Source organism: Rhinatrema bivittatum, chromosome 2 (assembly GCF_901001135.1).
Source record: "Rhinatrema bivittatum chromosome 2, aRhiBiv1.1, whole genome shotgun sequence".
Taxonomy (NCBI): Eukaryota; Metazoa; Chordata; class Amphibia; order Gymnophiona; family Rhinatrematidae; genus Rhinatrema; species Rhinatrema bivittatum.
In genome coordinates, this window is record NC_042616.1 from 213,319,126 (window position 1) to 213,346,479 (window position 27,354).

Below are 27,354 nucleotides of genomic sequence, written 5' to 3' on the forward strand. Positions count from 1 at the left end.
TCCTTAATGACCACCACAACTCCCTCCCCTCCCCTGGGGGGGGACACGACTGTGAACGCTGCCCTCTGCAGCAACCCCTAGCTGACCTGGGGTGTGGAAGACCTCATCCAGGGATCCAACTGGGGTCCTTCCACATGGACGCTCACAGTACTTGCCGCTGAGCTCCCGGGCTGGCCCTACTCTGCTATTTCTATATCATTTCAAATTATTCCACCCAAAAAAAACCAAAACAAACCCCAAACACATAAGTACCCCTAGCCCAAAACCGTGAGAGGAGAAAACAGTTGGTCAAAATGTTGCTCTGCATCTTAGTTACCTTTATAACTTTACTTTTCAATCCTATTGCTCCCTCGAGTTTTTCTTCTGTCTGAGTGTGCTCCAGCAATACACAATTCTGAGTTGTTATTATCTTTTCTTTCAGGATGCACAGGGTCTCGTGTCTATTTGTTAACATCTGCTGCAGCAGGGGATGGTTCAAGTTAATCATCCTGGGGGGAAAAAAAAACCCATCAAATTTAACTAACTTATTGTTTAAAGGGATTTGCAGCGTGAAGGATTTCTTGCAACGCTGACTCATTTTTGGAGGAAAGCAAATAGACTAATCTGTCACTTAAAACATTTATGACTTAAAAGATATTCGATGACTCCCATCAACAGAACTGTTCCTAGCCTTCGGTACTAAACGCCGAACGGGCGCCATGTCTGACCTTTAGCATGAATACATTGGAAATACATTGTCAGCCTTGTGTCAGATGCCAAGCCCCACTGTTAGCCCTTTTACATTCCTCCCAATTGTATCACAAGCATCTGGAGTAGGGGTGAATGCAACACAATGAGCATATTCAGATTATAACCTCCAGAGGGAGAAGGGGGTGTGACAGCAAGGAATGATGCACAGACTTCCTACACACATACATGCCCTTTACCTCTTTAATAGAGTGATTCTATTGTATAATTCAGCAGCAATTAACCGCATGGGACACATTTTGCCTCATAGACGTTACAATATTTTATCATCTCCCAACACAAAGTATACCAGACTATAAATTAAAATAAACTATTTTCTCAGTATACTTTGTTCGATATTGTCTACGGGACAAAATAAAAATGAAAGTTGGCATTGCTTCCACATCCTGATAAATTTTCCTAGTTGAAGGTAACACGAGTTTTCAGACGTTCCCTATGACTAAATTTATTTGTATGTCCATTATTTTATTTAAAAGATTTTGTATACCGTCGTTTGTATATACATCACAACTGTTTACAGAGAGTAACATAAAAACACGGGGTATACATAAAAATGTGGCCAATCCCTGACCTACAGATGAAACTGCAGAGGAGAAACATATAGTTTATGCAGCTGGCCTTTTTCTCTCATGCTTTTCTTTTTTTGTTTGTGTTCACAAGGTTTCCAGGCTTTGGGTGGCCAAGTGACAGAGCTGCCACCATCTGAGCCTGTGCAAAGTCATAACTTTCCAGCTGTTGAGGTTTACCTTGCAGATTTTGCAGTTGTGCTGGTGTACCTCTTACACAAATGAACACTCTTTCCAGGCTGACCCTGCTCAAAACTGTCATCATCCTCATTACAATATGCATGATAATCATTATTGCTTTTTGAATATTTGAAATTGCATTCAACACTGCAAATATATGTAATTAAGCAGAAGCAGCAAATTGAGCATTCCCCCGATATGATATCCAATCAAAATAATGGCATGAAGCCAAAAATTCTTTTCCACAATTCATTCACACATAGCTTCTTTTAAATATGCCACAATCCATCCTTTCCTTTCTGAGCACACTACCAGAACCCTTATCCACTTTCTCATCTCCTCCCGCTTAGACTATTGCAACCTGCTCCTCACAAGCCATCTCTCTCCACTGCAATCCGTCCTAAATTCAGCTACTTGACTTATCTTTCACCAAAGTGGCTATGCTCACATAACCCCTCTTCTGAAATCACTGCATTAGTCCCTATCCACTCCTGCATACAGTTCAAGCTCCTCTCTCTTACCTACAAAGCACTCTGCAGCACCTCACTGCACTCACTGCTGCAGAGTGCACCTCACTGCACTCTGCAGCACCTCACTACTGCTCCTCTCACTTCTCTCTCCAAACCGCTCCTCATGCACTCTGCTCGTCAGATAAGTCACACCTATAGTACCCTTCGCCTCTACTGCCAATTCCCAACTCCTTGCTTTCCCCCTGGCTGAGCCGGGTGCTTGGAATAAGTCTTCCTGAACTGGTGCATTATGCTCCCTCTCTCTTGCCATGTTTAAATCCCATCTAAAGACCCAACGTTTTGCAAATGCTTTTAAATCTTATGTCAGACTGCCTGCTTGGTAACTAATTTTCTTTGCTTTTTAACCATTGCCTTGCTTTATGCAATACCCCACGTCTCTGGTCCTGTATGTTTGTCTTATTAGACTGCAAGCTCTATTGTGTAAGGACTGTCTTTTTCTATGTTTGTACGGTGCTGCGTATGTCTTGTAGCACTATAAAAATGTTAAAAAAGTAGTAGCAGTAATAGTAGTATATGGTCTAATTGTATAGAAAACTAGCAAAAAGTGCCCAACATTGCTCGGGTAGTCTGCATAACTGGGCCTGTGTCTATGTGGGCCTGTTCCTGTATGTCTGCCTTTTCGTGTGTATGTATGTGTGTGAGGGACCTGTGGGTAAGCATGTCTGCGTGATCTGTCTGTTTGCCTGTGCATGTATGAGCCTGTATGTGCACGAGCGTGATCCTTTGCGAGCTTGAATACGCTTCAGCATGCTTGTGCAAGCTTGAACACACTTGTGTGCGCCTATGTCTGCTTGTCCCTGTATGTTGGAGCATGAGAGACAGGGCTTCACAGAGGGCATATTAGCGAACATTATCCAGTGTTGCTCAGGTTGCCTGGTCAATAACAGCCTGCCTGTGTCCGCGCACCTGGGCCTGTGGGTGTGAGGGCCTCTGCCTATGTGTGTGTCTGTCTGTGTGTGTGCACACATGACAGGGTTTTGCAGATCATATTGTCTTTGCACAGTGCACCTTCCACTGTTCTCAGCACTGCCTAGTAGCCACAGGCAGATATGACTGATAGAGACAGGTCTTTTATTTATATACAACTTATAATGTAAGCCCTCTGGGGATAGGGAAATACCCACTGTACCTAAATGTAATCCACTTTGAAGTGGCTGAGTAATCACAAAAGGCAGAATATACATCAAATTAAAATATATATAATTATTAGGGCTCTGGATGATCATTATGTTGCATGTGTGTATGTGCAATGTAATGACCTCACCCAGAACTCGGGGGGGGGGGGGGGGGGGGGGGAGGGGCTAAAAGGCAGCAAGGGAGGAGTGCAAACATTTGCATTACGGGGGTCAGTGAAATTAGCTGTGGTGCCAGCATTGGAAAGGATGATGAGATTTACCAGATCCCACAAATGCAACAGCGGAGAAGCTGCGCTGCAGGCAGCAGAAGGACTGGTGGGGGTCTCCCACTCCCCACCAGTATAACATAAAGCGTAGGGGAAAGGATGGTGAGGGTTCCCAGGCCCCACCACCACAAAGTAAACAAAAAAACACAAATGGGAGGTACAGCAGCAAAATAGCTGGTGGGGTTTCCTAGGCCCCCACCAGTGCAAAAAGCAAAAAAAAAAAAGACATGAAGTCACTGGCAGCAAAAGAGGTAATGGGGTTTGCTAGGCCCCACCAGCACAAGATAAAGTGGAGAGGTAACGTGGCAGGTGAAAGGCTGCTGGAGGTTCTCAGGCCCTACCACTTGCAGGAAGATCACCTTGGAGCTGGAGCAAGGTAGAGACTAGGAGGGGGAGGGGCCAGACTAAGTGTAGGAGGGTGAAGGAGACAAATGAGATAGTGAGAAGGAGGGGCACTGGGGGCTGGAGGAGATGTGCAGAGGGAAGAGGGTCCAGCGGGAGAGAATGTAAATCCTGCTCCATTAACACACACCTCCCAACATACACCAAAACCACCACCTTCTCCTCTCACATAACCCCATACACTTGCTAATTAAGTCACAGAAGTGAAATTGCACGTCTTATCTGCAGTTTTTAGGTGGGAGGTCAGAATGAAGTACGGGGTATATGGACAAACTAGTGGAGATGTCAGCAAACTGATGATTGCAAGAACATGCATGAGAATTTTCATAAGCGACTTACATGCATTCTTTATAAGAAAACTCGAGTTATTATGAACATTTTATTTTTTATTTATCTGATTTTTATATTCCATTTTTTGGCACTTCAAAGCAGATTACATTCAGGTACTGTAGATATTTCCCTATCCCCCGAGTGCTTACAACCTAGTTTGTACCTGAGGCAGCAGAGGGTAAAGTGACTTGCCCGAGATCACAAGGAACGGCAGTGGAATTGGAACCCTGGTCTAGGCCCACCACTCTAACCACTAGGCTAATCCTCCACGCCACATATGTTATAATTATTTTGCACAGGGAAGATAACTTTCAGACTCCTCCTTGTGGCCTCCATATACATTCGTATATGGCCACCCAGAGAGCCTTCACAGTATTTTGTAACTTGCACGTATCAGGTACGTGCAGATTATAAAATACACGTTTCTACCCCTCAAATTGCGTGCAATGTATATATATTTATACGCAAATACCTTTAATGCATTGAACACACATAATTTTCCTATTTATTTTAGAAACATAGGCGCAGATATTTTGCAAGTGTGAAAACCATGACTTGCTTGTGTAAAACTCCAAATTATGCTCACAAGTTGGTATATTTTAAAACTAAAGCACGTAACTTAAAATTACCAGTTTTCTGATTCCTCCACTAGTTTACCCAGTCCTTATTGAGACCCTTTTGGTTCTTCAGCCTCAACTCCCCCCCCGCCCAGTTCACCCACGTTCCCACCCAACCAACAACTGACAACAGACTCATCTGATATCAATTCCATGAGATAATTATCAGGCGTAAAATTGCAGGAGTTACGTAATCATATAAAGTCATGTAAGAGGGGTGCTCTATTAAAAGCACACACAATTGATGTTCTCTCCTGTTTTAGCTCACATTCCTTGCTCTTTCAAAACAAATTACTCAAAAGTCCCAACATTTGCCAAGTTTATAAAGAGAAATAAGGAAGAAAAAACTCAGAATTACAGTAGATAGGAACATGTGATAGAATACTGCTTCTGTGTTATGTATGTATTTGAAGTTGCCGCAGCTGAAAAGAATGGCCCAATACTAATCCGTCAAAAGTGTGCTCCTCTTACGCATTGTTGTGTGAATGGATGAATCGTATGCAGCACCGGGATTTATGTAATTGCTGCCGTTTTTGTATTTCATGTGTTATTGGTATAAAATAAAAAGTGAACAAGAGAGGGATTAGAAAAATTGGGGGGAGGGGTAGGATTAAAATTAGCCACACGTTTATGTGACTATTTGTACAAAATAAGAGAAAACTTGTAGGAAAAGTTTCCAACATCTCATAAACAGCAAAAATATCACTTACACGCACTACCGAGAACCTGAAGGAACTGTGCATGAAGCCTGTGGTTCTATTTTTAGACCCACACTATTTCTGGTACACTACGGAGAAAATATGCAAGAGACTAAACTCTAAACTCCAGATTGCAGAAATACTATTAGTTAAATGTGATAGATGTAGATATTTCTAGGAAATCTGATGACTGGCTCACTTCCTTGTTATTTTTCAGAAATTCTGCTAGCTCTGACACCAAGAAACATATCCTTTGTCTTTGTAACGGAGGTCATCCTGCTCCCTAGCATCCCGAGGTTAGGTTTGGACTCTTCTCTACAGCCTTTGCACAGGATTTTCTGGTCTTCGGGCATTCCCCTCATAAAAGGGGTTCATGGCTGTAGGCTGTGGATAATTTTTATTGGGCAAATATAAGAATTATGCATGAGGTGACTCCATCTGCTGGACGGGGGACATAACCCACCTTCTGGACTGATCCTGGTACGTACAGGAAAATAAGAATTATGCATGAGGTTGCCCAAAAAAAAAAAAAGTGCAACGGGGTGATTGGACCCTGCACAGGTTTAGTAATGAATATACATGAGTACGGCCTCAGGGATGAGCTGCCCTCTGAATGTGCTTGGCAGGGCTCAGCCTATCTATAAGAAGCCCCTGGGCAGGAGGAGCTCTGAGAAGAGGCTGGGTCTGGAGTGCCAAGCTGGTGGGGCTGGCCAAGTGATGAGCAAATTGGTAGCCCAGCTCTCAGAGGAGAGAGGAAGGCTGGTGAGCCCTGGAGCAGAGCTGCTGAGAGCTGGAAGCTTGGCGGTGAAAACCTGGAGCCACTGAACTTGAAGCCAAGGCACAAGGGTCTGAAGTAAGGACAGCAAACTGCTACTAAGATTTATAAGTTTAAAGACTCTGATTGTCTTATTGTAAAGCTTTTACTCACCTTAATACAAGCCTTTTATGGGGGCATTTTTTTGGCTAAAGAGCAGCTGTAGTGTTTATGAATAGTGCTGTCTGCTGTACCACAAAATTATTTTCTAAGAAGATAGACAATGTACATTTATTTCTAATTTTTTTTATTGTTTCTTTCCTCCGGGTTTCCTGCTGATGCTCGCCACAAACTGCAATGAAAAACTGGAGACTCAGCATCAGTGAATGCCAGAAAGCAACCCAGTGTTACCGGGCACATGAAAGGAGAACCTCTATTTAGCTGACAGCTAGGAGGTATACAGCTATACTTCTTTATTTACTCTGAGAAGGAGGGAATTATTTTTTGATAAAAATATAAACTATGGAAGCTGGGGGAACGGTTTGTTCTCTCTCCCTCCCCAGCATCACTCCATGCCCTGCCACAACCTGCCAGGCAGCTCCATGCTGCGCTGTACAGTTACAGAGAAAATATTTATTAAACCGCCCTACATCTCCTTTTGAAGGTGTGCAGTGCACACCCAGGAAGAAGGATTCCAACTCAATCCATCCACTTTTAGTCCGATTTTGTTGACATTCTCCTTAAGAAACAAGGCCAAAAAAAATGCAACTATTATTTCTCCTGCACCCCTTATAGAAACCTGCAGGAGTACAAAGTGAGTGGTTTTGCTGAGTAGTGCCATACCCCGGAACAGTTGTTCAGTGTACCCGCTCATCTTACCCTGCTATGCCAGCCAATGCTTTAACTTTATAGTCGGGGGGCCTAATAAGCAGGACTAGACTCTTAGCTAGAACACCTGAGCAGGCTTTACAGTCACCTGTGATAGATAGATACAGCATGCACTAAAACCTGCACTTTTCCCCAATCCCTCATGGATCTAGAAAGATCCTTGCAGTACTTTTTCAAAGCGAATGGGTGTTAAAGCCCACCGCAGCCAGTGATTGATGTGTTGTCTACCTGGAAGACTTTGTACCTCAACAGATACAGCTACTGCACGTGAATTAATGCCAATGCACAATACACCTTCACAAAAAAGTAAGAGACCTTAATGCTGAGCCTGAAGATGGGTCTCTCTACAGATAGCACTAAACCAACAAACATCTGTTAGCTTAACTATCATATCAAAATGTGAATACCAGGATCAAAGTATCTTAAAGTGGATACTAGGCCTTCCATACATAAAAAAAAAATCTGGAAAAATATTTGCTAGATCTGTAAGATGAAGCAAGCACATCATAAACATAGTTTATTAGTGTGTCATCATCTACTGGGCAAAGGTTTGAAGGTTACACTGAACGGTTTCAAAGAAAAAAAAAAAAAAGACAATTCCAGAGAGGGACAGCAATAACCAGGCAGCACATAGGATTCACTGGGTCATGGGATGTTCCAGAACATGCTTTTCACACAGAGATGAAAAACCAGAATAAAATTTCAATGGCTCTGTAACTTAACATGTTTTTACCAGGGGGGGGAGGAAAAGGAATGTCCTTACAACTAAAGGAAAAAAAAAAAAAAAGTCACAAGTTTTGTGAAAGGCAACAGCACAGAGTACCAGGCTTAGAAAAGAAGGACCAGCTGCTCAAGAGAAAGCAAATGTTGCTTACCTGTAACAGGTTTCTCACAGGACAGCAGAATGTTAGTCCTCACATATGGGTGACATCATCAGGATGGAGCCCAATCATGGAACACTTTTGTCAAAGTTTCCAGAACTTTGACTGGCCCCTACTGGGCATGCCCAGCATGGCACTAACCTTGCAGCCAGCAGGGGTCCCCCTTCAGTCTTATTTGAAAGCTACAGGCAGTGCCAAAAAATAAAATAAGAAATGTAACGAACCCAACACCGTGGGGCGGCGGGCGGGTTTCGTGAGGACTAACATCCTGTTGTCCTGTGAGAACACCTGTTACAGGTAACCAACATTTGCTTTCTCACAGGACAAGCAGGATAGTAGTCCTCACATATGGGTGAGTACCATGCTGAGGATGTTCGAGTATGCACCAAATGTACCCAGGTGTGCAAGGCACTAGGACTGGGGTGAATTTTGGCCGAGGGCATCCTGAACCCTACCGGGCAGGCAGAAGGGTGTTGGTATGTCAAGTTGTGAATAGGTTGCGTAGGACAGACTGGCCGAAGATGGAATCTTGTCTTCCGGCCTTGTCTAAGCAATAATAGGCTGTAAAGGTATGGCGAGAACTCCAGGTGGCAGCCCTGCAAATGTCAGGAAGCGGCACCGATCGTAGGTGTGCTACTGAAGTCACCATGACCCTCTCAGAGTGTGCTTTAACACGGTCTTGAAGTGGATTGCCTGCTTGCTGATAGCAAAAGGATATGCAGTCCGCTAACCAGGAGGAGAGAGTCTGCTTACCCACAGGCTGCCCCAATTTAATGGAATGGAAAGAGACAAACAATTGAGTGCTTTTCCTGTGGGTAGCTGTACGGTCTAGGTAGAACACTAGAGCCCGTTTACAGACAAGGGTATGCAGAGCCTGCTCTCCTGGATTGGAATGGGGCCTGGGAAAGAAGGTAGGTAGTATAATGGATTGATTGAGATGAAACTCCGATACTACCTTAGGCAAGAACTTAGGGTGAGTGCGGAGTACTGCCCGGACCTGCAGAGGTTTAGTGTAAGGCGGGTAGGTAACTAGGGCCTGTAACTCACTAACTCTGCGAGCCGAAGTGATTGCCAAAAGGAAAATCACTTTCCATGTGAGATAGCGAAGTTCACAGGATTGGAGAGGCTCGAATGAGATTGAGGTCCCAAGAAGGGGCCGGAGGACAGAGTGGAGGCTTGAGGTGAAGCAAGCCCTTCAGAAATCGTGTTACAAGGGGTTGTACTGATTTGGGAACACCCCCAACACCTTTATGGAAAGCGGCCACCGCACTGATATGCATTCTGATGGGGGAAGTTTTGAGACCTGATTCTGACAAGTGCCAGAGATAGTCCAGAAACTTCGAGATTGGACAGGTAAAGGGGGGTCAAGGGATTGAAAAGAGCACTATGACTGAAACCTGTTCCATTTGTAAGAATACGATTTCCTCGTGGAAGGCTTCCGTGAAGCAATCAGGACACGGGAAACTGGTTCAGAAAGGTTAAGTGGCTGAAGGATTAACTTTTCAACATCCATGCCATCAGGATCAAGGCTTGCAGATTGGGGTGGCGTAGGCACCCATCGTTTTGAGTGATTAGAAGCGGGTCCTTTCCCAAGGGAATGTTCCTGCGAATGGAGAGATCCTGAAGTATTGGAAACCACACTTGATGCGGCCAGTGGGGTACTATCAGGATCATGGTTCCCTTGTCCTGACGTAACTTCACGAGAGTCTTTGAGAAAAGTGGAAGTGGAGGGAATGTATATAGGAGACTGGTTGCCCATGATAGGGAGAATGCGACTCTTGGCTGATAGTGTTGGCTGCGAGTGAGAGAGCAGAAGTTGTCTACTTTGCAATTTTGAGATGACGCAAAGAGGTCTATTTGAGGATAACCCCATTGGTGGAAGATTGAGTTCCCTACTGAGGGGTTGAGAGACCATTCGTGCGGTTGAAAGGTGCGACTCAGCTTGTCTGCCAACACATTGTCCACTCCCGGTAAGTAGGTGGCCCTGAGGTACATGGCGTGGAAGAGGGCCTCCGCCCATATCTGCGCAGCTTCCTGACACAGAAGGTAGGAGCCCGTTCCTCCCTGTTTGTTGATGTACCACATGGCCACCTGGTTGTCCATCTGGATCAGAATGACTTGATTGGAGAGGCGATCCTGAAATACCCTGAGAGCATATCTGATTGCTCGCAGCTCCAGAAAATTTATTTGGTGTTTGGCTTCCTCTGGAGACCAAGATCCTTGTGTCTGCAGATTGGTCAAGTGGGCTCCCCAGCCGAGGTTGGAAGCATCGGTGGTGAGAGTTATTTGAGGGTCTGGAGGCTGCAAGGGCAAGCCCTGGAGGAGATTGACCTGATTTCTCCACCAGGCGAGAGACTGACGGAGTGAGTCGGTTACGTGGACAATGGTCGACAGGGGCTAAATGGATTGAGTCCATTGTAACCTTAGAGTCCACTGCATGACTCTCATGGCCAAGCGGGCCATTGGGGTGACCTGAACTGTGGACGCCATGTGTCCCAGGAGGATGAGAAAGCGGTGTGCAGTCATAGAGTGCTGAGACTGCAGCTGGTGTGCAAGAGACCCGAGAGTGAGAGCTTGCTGTCGAGGCAGAAAAGCCTTTGCCTGTAAGGTGTCCAAGTCTGCCCCAATGAACGATAAGGTTTGAGATGGGACTAAGTAGGATTTGTCGTAGTTGACGAGAAATCCGAGTGAAATTAGAGTGTGTAAAGTAAGATGTAGGGACGACAGAGCGGCTTGCTGAGTGGGAGCTCTGATTAAAATCTGCCTCTTTATGTATTAAGGGCAAAGCAGACTGAGAGAACCCCAGGGTCTCCCACATGTGCAGACTTCATACACTTCAAATTCATGTTGACCACTTTCCAGAATATTACTGCACTTGTCAAACAAGATTACCATGTCCATCTGACAAACTCTCTTACATCCAACCCTCATCATCTCTTTGCCACTCAATTTCCTCCTGAAACTTCTTTTGCTTCCCTCCTCCCCTTTACTCTCTGCCCAGGCTATGGCTATTTCTATGACAAGATTCACAAAATTAGCCTTGAGTTCTCAACTATGTCACCTTTTTCTGCCTCTCCCCGACTTCATTCCTCTACCTTTCTCCTACCTTCTGCCACTCTCTCCTCCTTTCCTGAAATCACAGCAAAGGAAACTACTCATCTTCTCTCTTCCTCCAATCTCACTACTTGTTTTTCTGACCTTGTCACCCCCAATTCCTCAGCTCCATCTCCACTACAGTCATTCCTCCCATCCGTCACATCCTCAATCTATCAATCTGCCTCCAAACTACTGTTCACCACCGTTGTCTTGACTTTCTTACATCTCAAGCCATTCTTGATCCTCTCCAGTCTGGTTATTGCCCTCTACATTCAACTGAAACTGCCCTTGCCAAAGTTTCCAGTGACCTGTTTATGGCTAAAGCCAAAGGTCTTTACTTTGTCCTTATCCTGCTTGACCTGTCTGCAGCTTTTGACACTATTGACCACCACCACTCTATCCTTGCTTGGATTTTGGGATGCTGTCCTGTCTTGGTTCACTTCTTGTCTCTCTCATCACACATTTCCTCTGGTGGTTCCTCCTCTATTGCCATTCCACTATCAATTGGTATGCCTCAGGGTTCTGTCCTGTGCCTTCTTCTCTTCTCACAATATTTTAATTCCCTTGGTGCTCTGATTTCCTCTCATGGCTTTCAATACCATTTTTACGCTGATGACTCCCAGATCTACCTTTCTACACCAGAAATCCAGACTCAGATCTCGGCCTTCTTGTCTGACATTACTGCCTGGATGTTCCGTCGCCACCTTAAAACTCAACATGGCTAAGACTGAGCTCCTTACCTTCCCCCCCCCCCCCCCCCCCCCCAAGTCCACCTCCCCTCGTCCTCCTTTATTTCTGTGGATAACAGTCATCATTCCGGTCCCATCAGCCCATAACCTTGGAGTCCAGTTCAACTCCTTTGTCTCCTCTACTCATATCCAAAACTCAACTAAATCATGCCATTATTATTTTTTTTTAATAACCTTGCCAAAATCCATCCTCTTTTCTGAGCACACCACCAGAACCCTTATCCACTTTCTCATCTTCTCCCACTTAGACTATTGCAACCTGCTTCTCACAGGTCTCCCAAGCAAGCCATCTCTCTCCACTGCAATCTGCCCTAAATTCAGCTGCGCGACTTATCTTTAGCCAAAGTCGCTATGCTCACTTAACCCCTCTTCTGAAGTCACTGCATTGGCTCTCTATCCGCTCCTGCATACAGTTCAAGCTCCTCTCTCTCACCTACAAATACCTTCACTCTGCAGCACCTCACTATCACTCCTCTCATTTCTCTCTACATCCCGCCTTGTGTAGTTCGCTCATCGGACAAGTCACTCCTATCTGTGCCCTTCTCCTCTGCCACCAATTCCAAACTCTATGCTTTCTACCTGGCTGAGCTGCGTGCTTAGAATAGTCTTCCTGAACTGGTGCATCATGCTCCCTCTCTTACCTTGTTTAAATCCCATTTAAAGACCCACTTTTTTGAAACCACTGTTAAATCTTATGCTTGACTGTCTGCTTTTAGTCTTAGCTTTCTTTTTAACCATTGTCTTGCTTAATGAAATACCCCAAGTCTCTTGTCCTCTATGTTTGTCTTATTAGATTGTAAACTTTATTGAGCAGAGTGTTTGCACAGCGCTGTATATGTCATGTAGCACTATAGAAATGTTAAGTAGTAGTAGTACTAGTAGAAGATTGCTCCAGATGACCATTATGGCAATAACATATAGAGGGTAATTTTCAAAGCCATTTCCCTGGTCTCTTATGCACATAAATGTATGCAGGTATGTTGCAGTCATTTTTTGTTACTTTTGCTGAGGATGGTTACGCCGTATGGATTCAGAGTTTTCACCCAGACACAAACTAGTTTGAAGGCCACAGGACAACCTCTGAGTGAACTCCTGTTTACTGTCTTGCATTGTCAAATGTTTACGAATAGGCAAGAGTCTGTTTATTTAGTTATTCCACTAAGTCTATGATGAGAAAGCTAGCAATTAATTTATACTAAAGCCTAAGAGAGAAAGTGAAGGCCACACAGCTGTGCCTGAAATCTGATAAGAACTCGCGGGCTGATACAGTAAAGTGCGCTCCGGTGGAGCGCACTGTTAGCCCGTGTTTGGCTGCGCGCTTTCGATGTGCTATTATTACCCCTTATACAGTAAGGAGTAACAGCACGTCGAAAACGCGCGGCCAAACCCCCCCCCCCAAAACTAATAGCACCCACAACATGCAAATGCATGTTGATGGGCCTATTAGTCATTCCCGCGCGATACAGAAAGCAAAATGTGCAGCGAAGCCGCACATTTTAATTTCGGCCGGCACCGGGAAAGTGTACAGAAAAGCAGAAAAAACTGCTTTTCCATACACCCTCCGACTTAATATCATAGCGATATTAAGTCGGACTTAATATCATAGCGATATTAAGTCGGAGGCCCCGAAAATAAAAAAAAATTTAAAATTTAAAAAAAAAATGTTTTTTAAATTAAAAATCTGCCCACGGTCCACAGGTTGGAAGACGGATGCTCAATTTTGCCGGCGTCCGTTTTCCGAACCCGTGGCTGTCAGCGGGTTCGAGAACCGACGCCAGTAAAAATGAGCGTCAGCTGTCAAACCCGCTGACAGCCACCGCTTCTGTCAAAAAGGAGGCACTAGGGACGCGCTAGTGTCCCTAGTGCCTCCTTTTACCGTGGGCCCTCATTTGCATGCGGGCCGATACTGAATTGCGCGCCCAGGACACTGGCCTGTGCGCATGTCGGGAGAGCGGGCGTTCGCCGGCTCTCCCGCGCTTCTTTCTGTATCGGCCCGTCAAGAGAGATGGAACGACATGGTTTCACAAGCATTTGTAGTGTATAAGGAGAGACAGCGAGAAAGAGAGGGGAGAGAGAGCCCTGGATTTGATGGTACAGCAGATCCTTTGGAAATGTAAGCTTTTTATATCTACGTTAGAATTGTTATTATCTACCATTACGTCTTCTGTGTAATCTGATTTTATTTGTTCTATCCTCCTATTGCTCAAATAAACTCACTTTCCTAAATACCTGGAACCGTAATGTACTGAATCAAAGTTTGTGTGTGGCTATTTGTGCAGGGGATAAACTCCTGGGTTCAAGCCCCCAGGCATAATCCCAGTAATTGTGTATGGCCCCCCACGTATAAACCATTAATTGTGTGTGTTTATATGGAATAAGCCCCCTCAGGTAGCCCCAATGTAAGCCTCAGTGAGATTAGCGCCCCCCTCAGGTCAGAGCCCCTGGGCAGGATACCAGTGTGCCCGGTCTGAACCTGTAACAAGGTGTTTATCATGCACTGCGAGGAGGCATTCCTGAGAGTGGGGTTGGGGAGGGGTTTGCACTTACACGCAGGCTTCTGAATTTTTGATAGTGTGTGCAGACGTTTTCTCAGAAAAAAATTAGCAGGTGCAGGTAGCTTTTCTGAGATAATTTTTGAAGCGAAAGTTCATGCTGACTTCCCCTTGGAAAATGGTTGTAAAGTCTATGTGTAATAGGCTACAAAGAGCAGGCACAGAGTATTGTGATCCCACCAGAGTTGCCATGAACTTGAATTTAAGGGGGCAGATGAAGCTGCTAAAAGGGCAGCTCGGGAACCCTTCCAAGCAGCAATAATTGCATCGGATCACAATCGCCCCGACTAGGACGCGGTCTCCCGGCCTAGAGCTGCGAGGCCATTCACTCTTTTACACTCAACAAGAAACCTGTACCCAAGGCCGCTGTGGGGTTTCGGAACCTGGTTCTTACTCGGCCACGCGGCGGGGCTTGATCATATGGACCTCTGAATCTAGGCGGGCACTTACAAATGTACCCCCATAAGGAAGTATTAAGCATTTTTCCCCAAGGACACAAAATAGGAAATACCCTTTCATACATTCAGTCATATGAACTAAATACATTCATTTTGGAAAAATCTTATTAGTCGGCTACAACGAAATCTGTAGAGGAAAGCTGCACTTCATTTCTGCCGTTGCCGGCCTCACCTGCCGTTTCCAGCGCAGAAGCAGGCCAGGAGCCTCTTTCTTTCCACTTCCCATTGTGCTGCAATGTGCCGGCACAGTTGTTTAGTGGCAGGTTCCACCCCCAGAGCTGCCTGCACAGCTGCTGTCTGGAACCACTTTCATTTATTGTACACAAAGGTTTTCTAGACAAGGATTCCTGTTCACAGAATAGTCTTAAGACACACCTACAGCAGTGAGGGCTCAAAATTCAAAACGCACAGCTTATAAATCTGCTTCTTTCTGTAAATATTCAGACAAAAACAAAGGGGAAAAAAAAAGGCATCTTACCTTTCCTGGACATCCTTCATCAGCTGCTGCATGTCGGCTTCCTGTTTTCTTAGGGTTCCAAATGAAAATTGACTTTTCACAAAGCCTTTTCCTCCGGCATTAAGCTTCAGCGTCCCAACTTCAGTTCCAAAGTTTGCTTCTAGAAGGTCTCCAAGCTGCGTCTGGTACTTCACAAAGTCAGACTCCATGACAACTGGAAAACACCTCAGATGTGTAACTAATTCTTACAGCTGAAAATGCAGGGGGAGGGGGGGGGAGGGGTTCTGCCTTCTTCATCATGAGAGCAGATTCCCATACTGGCCTGGGGACCGAACCTCAACTTTTACTCCCCCTGCCTGCCCCTGCTCCCCTCCTGGATTGCTTTAAGTGTGCCCAGCACCTGCAGTGAAGTGAAGCTGGGAAAGCAGGTGCAATCAGACTGGGTGCTCCCACTGGTCTTTTTCTGCTATCATCCCCTATATTACTACGTTACTTTTCTCTGCTGGCACCGTGCCATCCAAACTGCTAAAAATGCTGAGAGGCCTGTAACAGCAATAAGGCAGAGACCAAAAGATCACAAGGTCTGCCTGTACTTAGCATTTTAGCTATTCGGGGCAGGCGGGGCAGGCTTTCCATGAAAGCAGCTGCACCCTTTCTTGGGAGCCAGTATTATATTCCTATGTTAGTGGCCACTGCACAGCACCAAACTCCACAGCAGGAATTTTACCAGCGCATGGGGCTAATCCCGCCTCATTCCCTTGTCTGTGGGCCGGCATTTCTCTCTGACTAATATTCACTGCTCTTTTAAACCAAGAGGTCAAGCTGAGAACAAGACCATTTGCATCATTTTAATGAATCTTTAGCAAGGCCTTGTTAATATACTGTATTTTTTTTTTATGTGGAGACCCAAGATCCCTGCCCTTGAGTTTGTCAGCTAGGAGGGAGATACCATCAATACGGCACCTCCCCCTGAGGATGACTGAGGTGGTAGAATCCCATTCTAGGAAAGGGGGCTAGCACAGGGTAGTGTGTGGCAGAGTGGATGTGGTTTTGAAAGAGTAAGGAGCGTTTGCTGTGCTCTCCCAATCTAGAGCAAGTGGGAGAGAAGCACTGTTGTCAGCTACTTGCTTAGAGCTAGCAGGAGATTGGAGAGAGGAAGGTTTTTTTTTCAGTTTTTCTTTGGTTGCCAATAATATTTTGATCTGGCCTTTCTCAGAGGTTGGTTTTTTTTCCCCCTTCTCAGGAGGGAGCTGCACACCTCTTTTCCCTGTCCAAGAGGAGGCTGCAGTAAATCTTAAGGTGAAGAAGAATTTATTTCCTGTTTTTCCATCTGGAGGGAAGGAAGATTTGTTTTTCTACCACCCTTCCTTATCCAGAGCTGGGAATTAAGAACTGTTTCCAGCAAAAGGCCTTTCCTGCAGCTTTCCCTAAGATGCTCTCACCCTAGTTTAAAAAAAAATTGAGCATTGATATAATCGAATTTTAACCTGGAACTGAGAAACTGACCAATGGGTCTCCTTTCTCTTCTTCCTTTTGTTTTCTTTTCTTCACATTTTACCATAATAAGGATGGTCCTCCTACTTACAGCTAAATTTGTATTCAGCCGCACAGGATGCACGAATGCCAAACAAATGTATACTAGAGAAAGCGTGATTTTTACCTTTTTTAAATGTAATGGCACTAGGGATCGTGAAGAATCTGTCAGCCTGGCTCCTTCTCAGCTGGGGAGCTCTCCCCGCCAACTTCAGCAGAGCTATGAATTTCATGGGGCGTCCTGTCCATTCTGAGACTATCAGAAAACTAAGGTCCCTGTACAAAAAGGGCTCTTTAGTTGCTATACTTTTGATTAAAAAATTAATTCTGTTTAGAAAGGCAGGGAAAGAGAAAGGACATGTTTCATCTCTTATCCCGAAGAGTCATCTTTCTGACCCTCTCCTAATAAGCTTCTCTGCAATGAAGCAATTATGGACATCTCCATCTTTTTTCCATCTCTTCTTGTGTACAAATCAGGTTAAACACTGAAAAACCTCCTGTGGCTAGAGGAAGACTACAGCCCACCCCCCACAGCTGTGTGTCATTGTTACAGGTGTAGCCAGGGCTCAGGTACTGGTCTCTGCCCCCTCTCCAGCATATACAGTACCACTGGTGTCCAGAGCTGTGGTGGGCAGCAAGGACCTGGCAGAGGAATCACACACGCAGGAGTGCCTGCAGCATCATTAGAAGAACCCCTCTCCACCTCATCTCTCAGCATTTAGCTTATTTTTTTTAAATCAGAACTGAAAGCAGGCATTGCATCCCCAGAAAGCCACGCAGGCCTGAAAGGTACTGCCAGGATCCCCCATTCCCGTTTCAATAGAACTAACAAAAGACAAAGTATAATTTCTAATAAGGGCTTTGAATCCCAGCTCGCTGTCCGCTGAGAAGCTTTGGACTTTTACTTGACTGAAAAGGACTGAGCTGGCTTGGACCACACTTGGCTTTTATTCTCTCTGATTAAATGTCCTAATACAATAATAAAGGATAAGAGACAGTAGGAATGAATGATCATTATTCTCAATGGAGAAAGGTAAATAGTAGACTGCCCCAGGAGTCTGTACCAGGACCAGTGCTTTTTAATATATTTATGAATGAGCTGGACGAGGGAGTGAAGAAGTAAGGTGATCATATTTGCAGATGACACAAAATTGTTCAGAGTTGTGAGATCACAAGCTGACTATGAGGAACTGAAAGAGGGGACTAAGGCAACTCGCCAGTCAGTGTGCCACACTCCAGGCTCCAGCAGAATGGTAACTTCCACTGGTGCTATGAACAATCCTAATGCAGGTCACCACTGGAGCCCCTGACTCCCCCCCCCCCCCCTGGGAATTCTGGAGAACAATATGGCCAGCGAGTGACCTTGACAATCCCGCCCGTACAACTATTTCCTTCAGGACCCTGTATGAAAGAAGAATGTGGCAGATCCTACACAACAGATCTCAACAGGGCTTTCTGCTGCATGGAAAGGATCCTCTCACATATATAGAGACACCAGGAATGAAGGGAATCATTCATTCTATGGCAGAGACAAAAGAAGTCTGTACAATCTTCCCCAACCGGAAGAAGAAGGCCATCTCCACTCTAAAGAGGTTTAGCCCAGGAAGACCTCAAAGACAGAGTTCACGTCAGCCTCTGCTGCCTGGGGACTGCCATTTAGTTATTTATCTGTCCCTGCCTACCCCTGAAAGACCACAGAGCAATGTGCCGGGGGGGGGGGGGGAGGGAGACAGGGAACAGATGCCTAAACTCTCTAGGATTCATGTCTCCCTGGTGTGACTATTAGAAGACTTTGCTGCAGCTGGGAGCACCTGAGAAGCTCCCCGGTCGGGCCCTGTAGTTTATGCTTCTTTTGATAAGACCATCGTACAGTTTCGCTGAAGCCAAGGGCACTGGTGATGCCCTTGAGCCTGCCAGAAGCAAACCCCTTGCTCGCCATTACGGTCGTTCCTGAACTGAACCGCAGGGCCAGAGCCAATCTTCTCCTGCTCAGACTCCTAGCTGGGATCCCAAACTTCCTAAAGAGTGGCTGAAATGTACCTCTGGGACTGAACTCAGCATCCCTTGCCACTAGGCAGATGCTCACATTTTTTTTTTTTTTGTAAACTCCAGGGCCACTGAATTGATGGAGATCCCAAAACAGAGGCAGTGAATTTGAAGGCCCAGAGGAACAGCTCTCCCCACCACGGGACTGAGCAAGGGAGCCTTCCCACCTTTCCCTTGCCTGTTTACCACAGATAGAAAACATAAGCTGCTGTTCCTGCCCACAAGGTAGCACCACCCAGGCAGGAACCAACACAGAGTGCAGGCACGCACGCCACACCTCCGCAACGAACAACCTGCCCCAGGCACAACAGTCCAAACAGGAAGCTTTCCCCTCCAGAGTCACAACTCAGTGCCACAACTGCCTTTCCCTCCATGCACCCAGCAATCGGGCAGTGTTGTATTGCCAGGGGGAGTGCATGGTGAGGCCCGAGCATTCCAGCATATCCCTGCGGCGGCAACTCCACCGCTCCCAGAAGAACTGGAGGCCCAGCAGAAAGGCTGTGCAGTGATCCCAATGGCGGGTTCTGAAGGCTCTACGAAACCAATATGCAAGGCAGCGGTGACGTGCACCCACCGAAAACACAAGTGGGATAGAGGGCAGGCCCCTTTTCTAACAGTTCCCCCACAAAAAAAAAAAAAAAAGGTTAAAAAAAAAAAAAAAAATAAGTAACCTTGCTGAACATACTCTACACCAACAGGCTCTATGGCTAGCCAACAGGCCCGTCCTCTGTCGTGATCCCCTGGCTGCTGAGCAGGACAGTCTCCACTTGCTGGTTTGTTTATTTATAATGGCCACTAGGAAACAGTCCAATGGCAAGGGAGAAGAAACAAACTGACAGCAAGGAGCTGGGACAGATAAGAAGGGAAGAGGAGGAGGATAGAATAAGAGGGAAAAAAGGAATAAGTTAACAAACCGTTCCTCTGAGAGCTCAGTATGTTCTTCTACCCACAAATAAGTGAAGGAGCCAAGGCTGTTTCCTCAGAAACAGAGATATTCCTTCCAAATATGGCCAAGGAAGCCACTCGATTTGAAGGAGGGTGAATAATTTATCTCCTCAGGAATTCCTCCAATCTATTTCATCTCAGGCCTACCAGGCGATAGCCCACAGCACGAAATATACATCCACCATCTACTGGAGAAGGAATACGAACAGGTTGGTGTCAGCACGAGGTTATATAAGGAGGGACATCAGCAAGCCTGTGGATCTCTGTCTCCATTTGCTACCCTGTTTCCCCGAAAATAAGACCTAGTAGAGGTTTTGCTGAATTGCTAAATATAAGACCTCCCCCGAAAGTAAGACCTAGCAAAGTTTTTATTTGGGAGCATGCCCGTCGCACAGAACACCAGAGCATGCAGCTGTGATTTTTTTACCCTGCAGGATTCACAGTTGTTATCACAAACCAGCATAACCAGACAACTATTCAGAATATAATAAATGTTCATTTTTTTGTTCAACAATATATGTGAATTCTTCTTCATGGAAAAATAAGACATCCCTGAAAATAAGGCCTAGTGCATCTTTGGTGGCAAAAATTAATATAAGACACTGTCTTATTTTCGGGGAAACACGGTAATAGCTGTACACAACCCATGTGTAATGGACTGGCTTGACTGAACAAAGAGGAAGTTAAGTAGTAATAAGAAAGGAGTGCAATTAAAATAGAAGATATCAAAATGCCTCTGTATTGATTTATGGTGCGACCGCACCTTAACTAAAGTGTGCAGTTCTGGTCACTGCATCTCTAAAAAATTATAGAGCAGCTACAAAAGGTATAGAAGAAGGATGACCAAAATGATAAAGGGGATGGATTGGCTCCCTGTAAGATCAGGGTAGGGTGGAGCGAATAAACAGGGAACGGTTAGTTATCCTTTCAAATAGTACAGTTACTTTCGGCAGTCTGCAGGCTAATCCCGTGAACTGCCGCCCTCACCTTCAGTCTTGTGCCATTGCATCAGGGCCCCATCCCATCACGCAGCACGATGCCATGCTGGACACACCAGGAAGCTGCTGTGCCTTCACGTGGCAGGACGCCGCAGACTTCAGTGTCCTGCATCACGCTGAAACATTTAAAGGGATCAAGGTGGGAAAGCCACCATGGCCTCTGGAGTTGGCATCATCGGTGCAGGCCTATAAAAAGGCAGCTTCCCAACTTCAACATGACTCAGCAATAGGTCCCATTACTCTGAGTAGAGCATGTTGCTACAGTGTCTTCTCTTCAGCCAGCCTTGTCCTTAGTGTATTGTCTCCAGTTCCTCCGTTGTCTTCGATTCAGCCCTGTCTTCAGTGCTCCTTATTTTCTGAGCTTCTTCTCGCTGGACCTCCCTGCCTATCCGTCCCTTCTTCCCCTCGGACAGATACCTGGATTGACCTTGGATTACGTTGACCGCTGCCCGCCACCAACCTCAGCCTGCTCCTCGACACTCATGATCACCACCCGCCACAGCCTACTCCAACATGTCTGAACACCGCCCGCCTACGACCCTGCTGTTCAAGGCCCTCCTCCTTGGCTCACAGAAGAGAATCCACCTAAGATCTGTCGGCCCTGGCACCCAAAGGATCAACCCAAGAGGATCAAGGGCTGGTATAGACGAAGCTCCAGCTGGATCTCTGCTTCGTCCAGGTCCACCTGCTAAAGGTGGGAATCACAGGACTCTTCACTGCAGGTTGTGCCAATCCCGTCTCACCCTAAGGGTCCACAAACGGAACAAGTACTATGACTAAGGGACACTCCATGATGCTAATAGGTGGTATATTTAAAACAAATATGAGAAAGTATTATTTCAGTCAGAGCACAAACTGTGGAATTTGTTGCTAAATAATGTAGTAAAGGCAGTTATTTATTTATTTATAAAGTTTTGTATACCGTCGTTCGAAATACATAGCTGAGTTCAAAAAGGGTTTGGATAAGTTCCTGGAGGAAAAGTCCATAAACCATTATTAGCCTTGTACTTTATTTCCAGACATTTGATATTCCTGCTCTTTCAAAAAATTGCCTTGAGATGAATTACAATCATATTAGAACAAACTAACATGTACACTAGCAATCACATTAGTTGAAGGGTTCCAGAGGAAGTGGTGAAGTCTAAAACTGTGAAGGACTTCAAAGGGGCGTGGGATAAACACTGTGAGTCCATCAAGTCTAGAGGACGTGAATAAAGAGGAGGCAGCAAAACAATGCACGGAGCGGCAGTAGCCACAGAGGCATTCACGGAGCGGGATGCCAGTGGCCAGTGGTTGGTGTTCCACCTTCACGGAGCGGAAGGATGGAGGGCTGCCATCTCCAAAAAAAAACAGGGGTGGGTAAGAGTATGGGGCAGGGGTGTGGCCTGCTTGTTGCAGCAGTTGCTACCCCTAATTGAGCTGGATGTTCACTTGGATGCAGATACGGCGCTGCTCTCTACATTGGTGGTGGGGTGGAGGGGAATTAGGGCTGGAGGGTACTGGAAGCCAATAGTAACAGGTGGGTGAGAGAAAAAGATTAAAAAAAAAAAAGATAAAGTGCGTAGCTTGCTGGGCAGACTGGATGGGCCGTTCAATCTTCTTCTGCCGTCATTTCTATGTTTCTATGTTTCTATGAAGGAAAAACCCTTACCTTCCCTTTCCTTTTAGCTGGCATAGCTCAAAATTGAAAAATTTAGAAAACAAATTAAAAGCTCAAGAGTTCAAACACTTTCTGTACCTTCTCTTGTCCAGAATCTCAGTAATTGGAGTCCGGTGTGTAGAACTTCCTCTTTTAGTCCGCCCTAGTCCGGACTAAGCCGGACCAAGCTGTGCGCACCCCTTAGGCGCGCATGGCTTTGGCGGTGCAGCGGTGGGGCGCCGCTATCGCGCCGTTCTTATGGCACGTATGGCTCCTCCCACTCACGTCAGGCGTCTGTGGGTAGCAATGTTCCAGGCCTATTCCGAGGGCTCAGCACTCCGGTCTCACCTATTATTTTTATTGTTAAGAATGACACAAGGGAAAGACAAGTACTCTGTCTGAACAGAAATTGCATAAATAGTAAACATCTCATACCAGCACCAATTTCCAGCACTTAAACAGTAACCACCTTACCTAAGAAAAGGCAACACTGAAAATATTACACCAGGCCTTAAGACACCATACATCTCCTATTAGGAAAACGGACCAAGTCAGGCTGCTATAGAGCCCTACACAGAAACTACACGCCAGCAGAGAACCTCACCTGAATCACATGTGCTGACCCTCACCTAACAAAGAGTAAAGAGATCAAAATGCTTAACTAGAAGCATGCAGACAAAAACTAAACTGGAAACCGCAGCAAGCCAGAGTCTCTGTATGCAGTGCAACAAAGGAAAAAAAGAAAAATCACCAGTCCTTATAAAACAAATCAAGAAATATAAAATCAATAGCAGTAAAACCATAATAAAAAGAACAGATTATTTCAAAACAGCTAATGAATGGAATATCCAGTAATTAAAAACTCATATCAAAATTTTCTAGATACCAATAAAATGTTTCGAAATAGCAGACACAAAGACCCAATAATGAAAAAAAAATGCTTTGCTCTGCATACCTGGGAACGTTTGATATCCAGGTGCCCTGAGATTGTTTTGAATTAGCAGGAGGAAGGGTGGTTTGCTTGCAACTTTCTTCTCTCTCTGTCACACACAAGCTCTCTCAATCACACACATATACACATGCTCTCTCACTTACACAGGCTCTCAATTACGCACATATACACATGCTTTTTCTCTCTCACTTATATAGGCTCTTAATCACACATTTTACACACATGCTGTCTCTTTTTACACACACACACACACACACATACATATGCTCTTTCTCTCACACACATAGACTCTCATTCACAACACTTACACACATGCTCTCTTCTCTTACTTATACACACAGGCTCTTAATCTCATACTCACATATTTTCTCACCTACACTGGCTCTCTTTCACACACAGAGACACATGCGCTCTCTCTCTCTTACTTATACACACAGGCTCTTAATCTCATACTCACATATTTTCTCACCTACACTGGCTCTCTTTCACACACAGAGACACATGCGCTCTCTCTCTCTTACTTATACACACAGGCTCTTAATCTCATACTCACATATTTTCTCACCTACACTGGCTCTCTTTCACACACAGAGACACATGCGCTCTCTCTCTCTTACTTATGCACACAGGCTCTTAATCATACATACACATGATCTCACCACTGCTAAAATGTATTTGTATTAACTGTTGATTTGCCTCCGTTCCATGTAAAAATAGTAAGACACGTTTGTTCTACTATTTCTCCAAGCTAACATGTAAAGCGATGTGATGTACCCCAATGAATGTCGGTATATAAAATCAAATAAATAGATAAAATCAAATAGATAAATATTATCTGGTTAACATAGCCAGATAACTTTAGGACAGCTGAAGAGCGGTCCTAAGGTTAGCCCAATAAACGTATCTGGCTAACTTTAAGATAGTGGTGAAATTCAGCAGCATACCCATGCCACTGAATATCCCTGCAAAATTAGCTGGATAAGTTTATCCAGGTGGCTTTGCTAGCTGGACAGCAGCTAAATATGGACCTCTTAGGGCTTCTATTTTCAGGTTTTAACCAATTACATAAATTTAAAAAAAAAAAAACCCCAGAAAAAAAAAAAAGTAGATGTTTATGGGTTTATACACTAGAAAACCACCACTCACCCCTCCCCTTGCCTGCCATGGATATATCCCACTTTGCTTTTGCGTCTTTTCTGCAGTACTGGCATCTGGTCTGCAAAAGATTGATGGGCCTCTGTTTTCTTCCCGCCAGCTCTGTTGCACAGCTGTTTGAATCAGAAAGCATCTTTGAACATCTGAGCTGGTAGAAGAGGACAGAGTGAGCAAGGGTGGGGAGTTTGAGAGTGGTAGGGACAGGGGAGGGGGATAAAGCAGAGGACAGACTGGCGGGGGGATGAGGGCTGGGGCCTTGTGTTGAGGGGAGATAAGAGTGCTGGTGGGAGATATGTGCTGGGGGAATTTGAGTCCCGGAGCTGGTTACTGGAGAGAATGTTAATATTGTTTTATTATGGCAGTACATTTAGTTATGGAAATGTATGTATTTGATTCATCTGGAACAGGTACCCATTATTAGTACCTGCACCACGAACACACCAATCTTTTGTTCCTTCAAAGAACACCTAATTAACAGGAAAATAAACTAAATTAACACCCAAAAACAGAAGAAATACATATACAGTGCTGTCTGTAAATTAACAGCGACCTGCCATTCCTGATTTATTACTGTAGATAAAGTAGTATGCCTAAGGTCACAATCATTTTAAAAGTTCTCTTGACTCTTAGCTCCATGCTCTAGCTCCTAATCTACACCCACATCCCAGTTGGAAGCATGTTACTGATTTAAAATTATGGGTACATCACTTTACGTACGAGGTATGTAAGGTGTAAGGGTCAACAAATTTGGGGGAGAGGGATGGAGAGAGGAGGCAAAGTTTAACTTTAAAGTATCTTTCACTGAATTTCCTGAGAATGTATAGGTGCATTTGCTGATTTATTCAGCATTGCACTATTGAAAATGTATTTATTGATTTATTTAAAACCAATTTTATACTGCAGGCTCACAAAGGAGTGGCCTAGTGAGAGGGAAACCAGGGTCCAAATCCCACTTCTCCCACTGATGCTCACTGTGCCCTTGGGCAAGTCACTTTGCCTTCCATTAACTTAGCTATCAGCTTAGATTTAAAGCCCACTGGAGCAGGGACGTCCCTACCACATCTAAATCATAACTTGCCTTCAGAACGGGTTTGGAAAGGTGAGTAATTCAATCCATATTCCAGTCATTTTCAATAACTTGTAGGACCATGATGGGCCTTCTCCCCCCCTGTGCAGTTTACTGGAAGTTTTCTTGCCTACACATAGAATAAATGCTCTTATCTAGTGTGCTTTTGCACCCCCTTTTGAAAAGCACTAAACAAGAGAAAATGTGTGGAAAAATACACAGCACCCCATATTAAAGAACACGACAGTTGATATAACTTTAATGTAACTTTACTTTCTACCTTGATGTTAATTGGTTTCCCCTCAGTTACATTGTAAACCGGTACGATAAGACCTAGTCTTGAGCATCGGTATAGTAAAAGAAATTAAATAAATAAATAATAAATATAACCCACAGGCTTCAACTGAGCACTTTTCATGAATTACTGCGAATGCAATCACTGAGGGACTGATGTACTAAAGAGCACCGAATATCGCACTGAACTTGTCATTTTCTGCACGCAAGATTTCTACCAAGAATCAAATGCAAATGAGCCCAGTACATAACTTACATGCGGACAATTCCTATGGACACATTTGCAAAAACTAGCTTGCAAAGACTTTTATAGGTATATTTTAGAGCTGAGAACACAGTTAATGATTGCTATTAAACAGGCCAATGCTAGCTAACCTGTTTCACTGCATGGCTTACCTGGCTTTAGGGGCTTGCCTTCCGTGAGAATGTCGCTGAGTGTAAACGATAGGAAATGATATTTGGGTTTCTGCCAGCACCAGAACCTCTTCCTCTTTGTCACTAAGCACAAAAGCTGCAGCTTGTCTGAGTCATTTATACTGGAGACCGAGATCAAATCACCCCCGGAGTCAATCTCTCGCAGGAAGTTCTTTGTGGCTTTTGCAAACATCTTCCCTGTTCATGTACCATCTGAAAACAACAGATGACCCTTGAAAAGGATGCTCTACAGCCACAGAGGCAATGCGCTTGAGCTTTGAGAGGCAAGGGGGAAGGGAAGTTAGTTACAGCCACTGTAGCAGCAAATCCTGATGGCCAATGATTGATGCTGAAGGCAAGTCTCAAGAGTACTTCCTGGGGCAGAGGGTATATAAAAGAATGAATCACATGTTATGGACTGTTTCTAGCGGTTGAGGTGTTTAATTCCCCCTCCACCACCACCCTGTGTGAAGCATTGCTACATTTCTCTCCTGTAAAAATACATAAAGATTAGGATTCAAATAATGGAAGGCAAAAGTTATTTAAAAATGAAACACTTTACAGAGGAAATCTTTCCCTTCATGCTTTCTGAATGAGAAATGTACATCCAATACAACTTTTTGACAAGGAGATGTTTCATCAGTTCACTATGTCAGATGTTCAGACAATGGGCTCCTGAGGAGCAGGAATATATCTGTGCAAGACAGGCACACAGTAAAACTCATAAAGGCACTGTTACGGTTTCAGTTGCTATGCAGCCTCCCCTCCACCAGGGGACCTTGAAGAACATACCCTCTAGGCTGGCCAAGCAACTCCCTCCTGCCTGCACCACACCCAGACTCCCTGTCTTGTCAGTCCCAAGATGTTTCTGCATCGAGTCACTCTTGGCTCCTTGCCCTAACCACTGTTGCCTTGCAGCCTTCCCAGGCCCATCCTTGCCTTGCTCATGGCCTCCAGGCCTTCTGATCTTTTCTTTACCTTGCCTTGTGGCCCCCCAAGCCTTCT

General features: G+C 45.0%; 1 protein-coding gene across 2 annotated transcripts in view; it reads right to left on the reverse strand.

Annotated features, from left to right (window-relative positions):
* The window catches only part of GSDME (gasdermin E), a 133,763-nt gene that overhangs the window by 98,602 nt on the left and 7,807 nt on the right, over nucleotides 1–27,354 (reverse strand). The window contains exons 2-4 of one of the 2 annotated variants that reach the window (XM_029589123.1): nucleotides 26,332–26,562; nucleotides 15,329–15,521; nucleotides 317–488 (exon numbers count right to left, since the gene is read on the reverse strand). In XM_029589123.1, the coding sequence (XP_029444983.1) occupies nucleotides 317–488; nucleotides 15,329–15,521; nucleotides 26,332–26,542 (576 nt within the window). In that variant the 5' untranslated portion in view covers nucleotides 26,543–26,562. Of the gene's footprint in view, nucleotides 1–316; nucleotides 489–15,328; nucleotides 15,522–22,567; nucleotides 22,793–26,331; nucleotides 26,563–27,354 lie in introns of those variants that run through there. The other variant, XM_029589124.1, reaches the window with a different exon arrangement.